The sequence below is a fragment of the Eleutherodactylus coqui genome, chromosome 5, assembly GCF_035609145.1.
Source record: "Eleutherodactylus coqui strain aEleCoq1 chromosome 5, aEleCoq1.hap1, whole genome shotgun sequence".
NCBI lineage: Eukaryota > Metazoa > Chordata > Amphibia > Anura > Eleutherodactylidae > Eleutherodactylus > Eleutherodactylus coqui.
In genome coordinates this window covers 110,476,465-110,483,547 of record NC_089841.1, presented here as the reverse complement: position 1 = coordinate 110,483,547, position 7,083 = coordinate 110,476,465, and the positions used below count along the sequence as shown (strand labels likewise).

Here is a 7,083-nt window from a genome sequence, read left to right as displayed (position 1 = left end):
GCCAGCAATACAGCCATGACATTTTGTTTTTTCACAGACGTAACTGTAAGGCCGGTTTCACATCTATGTTGCAACCTCCGGTCAGCGGTTCCGTCACAGATCCAGCTTAAAAAACTTGAAGAAAAAAGCATTGCATGCAATGCTTTTTCTTCCATCCATAAGCCGGCCAGCTGGGCAGAAAGAAGACAGACCCTATTATAGTCAAAGGGTTCTGTCCATCACTGTTCCGTCCAGAGACGAAGCTGTTCGGCCGTGGGGATTCCCCGTTCCTGCTCCCCGAACGCATATAATGCTTATGCATAGTACTTTTCGTTTTATATGAAAGGATACCTGTCAGCATCCCTTCAGCTACTAATCCAATAGCATAGCAATAGCACTGATTGGGGGATAGGCTACACATTTCAGCCTGTCTCAGGAGAGCCATAATACCACTTGTATAACCGCCACACATCAGATGTAAAAGACACTAGAGTGGTCTGATGCGTTATCCTGTTGCTAGAGGGTGGTCTTGGGTTTTCTGCGGTAGGTGATTGCCAACACCCTATCCCCGCTCTTGATTGACTGCTGGCATTATACTTGAACCATCAATCAAGAGCCAGTGGGAGGCGTAGACGATCACTTACTGGAGAAAACCTGGGACCACTATCCAGAAATGGACCACCTATTGCACCGTTCTAGCATCATTTCCATACGGTGCACTGTAGTTTGAAAGGCTGATTTCAGGGCTGGTGAGGCAGACTGAGCAGCGAGGAGATATGTATAGCCTGATGCCACATCAGCTTCTCCGCTATGCAACTGGTTTACTACTTGCAGATGTCCCTTGAGGGACTTTTTTTTGCAAAGCTGCTCACTATCTGTGATAACATAGTAATAACATGGTGACTTTATTATACATGTTGCTATACTTAGGTGCATATGAAATATTTCATTTATTTAAGCTTAGCTCCTCCCCTGTCCCGCCCCCTCCCATTGGAGGAGAGACTGCTTTCAGACAAGCGTATTTTTACTCCGTATTTGGTCCGTGTTATTGGGACAGCAATACAGACATAATGTAAATCTATGTATCTATTCACCTGGCTGTATTTTTCACAGCCGTGTTTTAAAAAAGTAGTACGTGCTACTTTTATCCGTTTTGCCTCAGTGTTTTTCCTGCCCACTGCGCAAGCTCAGAAATAAAACCTGATACAAAAACGGAAAGGAAAAACTGATGAAAACAGTCTTCCATTGGCTACAATGTAAAAAAACGGACCTATTATAATATTTGAATCAGAAACAGTCTACGTTTTTCTTCCAGTGTAAAAAACATAATGGAGATAGAAAATTAGGGAGCATGTCTATGGGCAGGAAAACTGAAGTGTTTTTTTTCCATTTTGTTGCTCCCACAACAGAACAGCTAGATGGAAAGCAAAAACCGTAGTGTGAAATGGCCATTATCTGTAACAAGTCTGTGTTATGGATCCATATTATGGACCTGTGGCAATACAGTATATGTTGCTGTTCATATGTGTTCTCATTAGTAATCTGACTGACAGTATAGACCAATATTACTTATCTTTATGGTTTTCCAGTTTGTCCGTGAACATTTTGGCTGTCCATGATTCTGTATAAACTATCCGGAAAAATAAAATAACAGGTTGGTAACTCTGCCCCCAACCTGCAACAACACTATCAGGCTTACTTAATGAATCATGATCCGTAATCTGGGTCCGAGAATGAGTGTTCTTTCTGCGTATGCCTGCGCAAATATTGTGTGTATTTGCCCAAGCCCTGCTACTTTACATGGACCCCGCCTTGATTGAGATGGCTATTAAGCCAAACTTGATGCCAGTGTTTGCGGGTATGCGTCGAGTTTTGCGCATACCCATGCGTGCATAGGTGTCCATTTGCACACCTCCCATAGACCTCTATGGGCCTCTTTGCAAATGCACACAAAATGGAGCAGGTCATATTTTTTTGCAACCTTGAGAATCGTGCACGCAAATAAAAAAAAAACTGAGAATGAACCCATTGAAATCAATGGGTTCTATTCTCCGCTTTTGGCAAGCTGGATTTTTCCAAGCACAAAAACACGCTAAAATACGTTTGTTTGAACGAGACCTTAAAGTCATTCAAAGCGCAGTGAAAACAACTGCAATATGGACATAAAAAATGCACACACGCATCAAAAACGCATGCAACACACACAAATGGTGCGCATTTCCGTTGGAATGAATGAGTCCTTGCTGTACTAAAAGTACTAGTAAAAGTTTTTAGCTTTTTCCCCTTCTTTAGAATAGACATAACGTTGATCTTGGAACCAAATTCCCTGTACTGGCCTCAAATACAATTGCCATGCCCAGCTCCCTTGTTCTGCATCCCTTGAACTCCGTTTTATATAAATGACCATAAGCTATTCATATTATTTACTATCAAAATGATGCAATGTAATAACGTGATGTAATGTTCTCCCAAATAAATTGTATGAACGTTACATGATTAAAAGTAAAACAAATAAATCCAAACTTAAAAAAAGAGAAGAAGTAAAATGAAATAATGGCTGCTTGTTTCCTGCTGTATGGGGAGTGTGTGAATAGAGGAATGCCTGTGCTATTGCTGCTTGCTCTGGCTGGCCTGTAGGTGGGTGTGTTTCACAGGGAGAAGCAGTGGGAATGGATCTGTCAGGCCAGTCATACAGCTAATTAGCTCAGCCTACAACAAAGATAAGCAAGCCAGGGAGGAGGACCCCCTGAGGGGCTTTAGATTCTGGCCAATGCCTGATTGGCAGATGTTAAAAGAGAGTTCTCTTTAATCCACTGCATCAATGAACTGCACACATTCGGTGCAGAGATGGGATAATCCAGGCATGAGGACAGTGTACAGTGCCTGCAGCTGCAAGAAGGGGACACAGCTAACATGGATAGGACCTTAGACTCTCTGCAACTCCTGATCACCCAGGTGCTGCCACAGAGTGACCCTAGCATGGTGTTCAAAGACTGTAAGTATGACCCTAAACTTCTCAAACTTGCTTTGTGTGACAACTTGTGCTGCACCCTGATTACAATGTGATTACTTACATGGATACAATTTTTGGAGCTGCAACATTGATGTGCCTGTAACATTAACTAGAAGTCACTTGGTGTAAGTGTAGATGGTTATATAATATTGAGGACTGCTTACAGTAGCTTACCTGGAGGCAATACAGACTGTATGTATGTATGTGTATATATATATAACACAGTAGTAGGAATGAGCAGCTGGTACTGTAGCCATGCAGCTGGAATAGGCTTGCACAGGTGTGCAACTAGAAGTGCCAGTCTGTTGATACATACAAGGTACATGTCTGTATGTAGGGAACGATCAAAGCAGGCTTATGTGTCTAATTTATTATAGGGGATTGATACTTTGTGTTATGATGTACTGTTGTAACTTCAACTTTATAAATAAGAATAGGTTAGCAGATACTTGTAGTTCCTATTAACATAGCTTGTGTAAAACTACAAATGCAAGCATGCCCTGCCTACCAGGAGTCTTAGCAATTGTGAGAAAACCAAGCACCGAACTGTATACATAATCCAATCGTTTATTTACTTGTTCTCATATATTCATATAGCAATTTACTCTAGCTGTGGTTTGTGGTATTTTGTTGTGATTCAATGGCTTCTATAACGTAATCATTTTGGACACATTGTAGATCCTTTTCTGGCTCCTTTCTTCACACAAGCCATAATTGTCCTAAGAGCACAGCAGCCTGTGGCTGTGTCCCTGGCAGGTTGCGCTGGTACTTGTAGTTGCACTAGTACTACAAAGGTTTCACCTACCAGAGTTTTTTATTCCTAAACTGTTTGGTGGCCATTCTACTAGCATACAGCACTAGGCAAAGGTTTTAGGCAGGTGTAGGAAAGAATGCTGCAAAGTAAGAATGTTTTCAAAAATGGGTGTTATTTATTTGTTTTATTAATTAACAAAAGAGAAATTAAATCAAATCAATACTTGGTGGGACCACCCTTTTGTGTTCCAAACAGCATTAATTCTGCAAGGTACACTTGCACACAGTTTTTAAAGGAACTTAGTAGGGAGGTTTTTCAAACATCTTGGAGAACTAACCACAGATCTGTGGATGTAGGCTTGCTCAAATCCTTCTGTCTCTATGTAATCCCAGACAGACTCATGATGTCGTGGAGACCAGCTATATCATTACTTCCAGGACCCCCTGATCTTCTTTGAAGATAGTTGTTAAGGACATTGGCTGTATGTCTGGAGATGCTGTCCTGCTGCAGAGTAATTTTGGAATCAAATGTCTTCTATTGTTAAAGAAAATTCTTACTTTGCAGCATTTTTTCCACACCTGTCTAAAACTTCTGTACAGAACTGCAGATACAGAATTGCTGAGTTACTGTTTAACCTTTCATTTCTGGGTAGCCTTGATTTACATTGTCCTTAAATAAATAGAAAGATGAGAAATTCATTAAAGTAGGTTTAGTAAGTAAACATGTTCTTATTGTACCTATTAAATAGTAATATCCTCATGCCCCCAGGCTGAAAGTGGGAGAGGGTCCTTGGTGTTTATGCAGCCAGTGCATTCTTTACAAGACTCCCACAATCTGGGTTTACAGTGAAGGTGGTCATAGAGGGGCTAGTAGTTCTGACCATTGGAAATGGAATTTAGCATTCAAGAAATGTACTGGTTGATGACACTTGTAGCTTGCATCAACAATCAGCTAGAATTTCCAGTGTATGGCAATGTAATATAGGAATACTATGCCTGGGGCAGTTCTACTGTGGGAAATAACAGGATATGTTTACATGTATGTGGTTCAAAGAGAAATGCTCAGAATGTTTGTCTAATTTGTGGATATTTTATCTGTCTATGGATGACCATCTTTGTACAACATTGTCAGACATACTTCCTCTATATACAAAACGGTAAATAAAGCCACTTTCAGAGACCAGGGTGGATAGAAGTAATATATATCACAAATGTATGAAAAAGTAGAAATGGTTGAATCACCCAGAAGTGGGAAAAGGTTGTGTAAACTCTGCATATCATGCTGTCCACGGGGCAACAGGGGGTGCCATTGACCAGATCTTCTCATAGGACATACTGCACATAACAATATGTAACAGATACTCTGCAAATTTAATATTTCATGATGTTAAGTGAGCAATGCTTTCTTCTTAGGAAAGAACAGTGATGTCATGTATGCCATATGTTGATGGATTGTGGACCATATAAATATAATGGAAGTAGCCCTGCTACCCCACACTGCAAAAGGGATTTTCTAAGTCACCATCTGCCTCTGACACACATAAGAAGTGATACTATATCTTAATGGCTTTGCTGACATCTGATGTGGTTTGCAGACAGCAAGAACCCCTTAAATTGCAGGCTGTGGTAGCCAGCAGTACTGTATACATTCATTTATTGATTGTGCACCCTTTTTACTAGCACAGAAGCCTAACTGACACCATCTGGCATCTACCCATTCTTGTCCTCCTAGAGTTTGATCCATGGCTGTCAGAAAAGGGAAGGATCTCATAATCACAAGGAGATTTTGGAATTTGTTAGATAACCTCTACTGCAGTTCTAAGTGGTTTTGTTAGCAGTGAACAAGCAGTTATATGTCCCCCTTCACTGTCTATACTATGGGGCAAATGTGCTTTTCAAATGAACAGTGTCTGCACTTGTAGATTGCCATCTGCAGTGGATCTTGGCACAAAAAAAATGCATGCACATCGTCATCATCCAAATTTTTTTTGGCCAATTTACAAATCAGACTAGCATCCTTGATATTGATTGACAGGTTATGGCTAATGTGAATAATCTTAAGATTGGTTTTGTTGTAGTCACAGAACAAAGAGTGTATACATTTTCTACTATGCTTCCCATGTCAATATAATCACAGGGGCAATATTTTATGAAGTGGGATTAAAAATGCTTTTCCATACAGTCATTCTTATACTGTACAGCCTTTACCACCTATCCATACAGTGATTATGTGCACATATTAACTCCATAAAGAGAGCTTGATTTGTGGTCCACATTGACCGGGAGCGTGCATAACCAAGTTTATATACTCTGTAGAGGGAATCTATGTAGTAAGGTATGCCAGTTTTTAGGGATAAAAAGTCACATTTTTTTTGTACTTGTGGAATATGTGCAAGTTTTAAACCTTTTTTGCACTCCTCTTTTCTAAAAATGGGTGGGACTTAGTAAGTCTCTTGAGCCATGGTTGGCCACACCCTTTTACTATCATTTACTACAGTGTCTGACAAATTTTAGTGGAAACCTATGCCAGCTCACAGCTGACTTAGATTGTATTTTCTGGCGTATGGACTGTACGCAGATGCTCCAAATTTAAAATGAGGTGTGTGCTTCTTAATAAATCTGGCAAACTTCACTGCTGTGTAATCTGGATTAAAACCAATGCATAAAACACAAATCAAAATAAATTTACCCTATCAGCTATATTAATTGTAGAGGCATAAATGCAAGCCCTCTCAGAAAAAAGCTGCAGCACTGGCACTGAGCTGATCACCAGTGGTCCTGCTTCTCCAGCCCCCAATGTTCAGTTGTTACTGCTAAGGAAATCTGCTGGTTTATACAGCCAGAAAGGCGTCAATGGGTAAATAGTCAATGATGCTATACATGCATATATATCTCCACAAGGAGGCAACCAAGGATTTTACGCAATCCAACAGCTTGCACGCAAAACAAGAAGCAGTGCTCTAATATCTTCAATGCAAGGTTTATTCCACCATGGTTTTACCCCAGCATTGTAGCTCCTCATGGGAGCCATTTTCCAGCTTGATATCCTGATAAAGTGTTTAAAAGGGATTATTCTGGACTCTAATATTGTTAAATTGTTGACTCATCCTTAAAATAACTCATCAATACTTGATCGATGGGGGTCCGCTACTCAGGACCCTTGCCAATCAGCTGATTGAAGAAACTGCAGCACTTGAGTGAACGCTGCAGCCTATTCTCAGGCCAGAAACGTTGTGTACATTTTTGTCATGTGGACTGAGAGCAGCTTAGACCCATTCATGTGAATGCAATTGAGCTGCTATACCAGGGACCACCTGTACAAAATGTACAGCACTGTG

The 7,083-nt window shown here is 40.5% G+C and overlaps 1 protein-coding gene across 1 annotated transcript in view; it reads left to right on the top strand.

Annotated features, from left to right (window-relative positions):
- The first annotated feature begins 2,700 nt into the window (after positions 1-2,700).
- The window catches only part of LIX1 (limb and CNS expressed 1), a 103,611-nt gene continuing 99,228 nt past the window's right edge, over positions 2,701-7,083 (top strand). Inside the window, exon 1 of the mRNA XM_066603021.1 lies at positions 2,701-2,974. Coding sequence (XP_066459118.1) covers positions 2,893-2,974 — 82 coding nt within the window. The 5' untranslated portion in view covers positions 2,701-2,892. The remainder of the gene's footprint in view (positions 2,975-7,083) is intronic.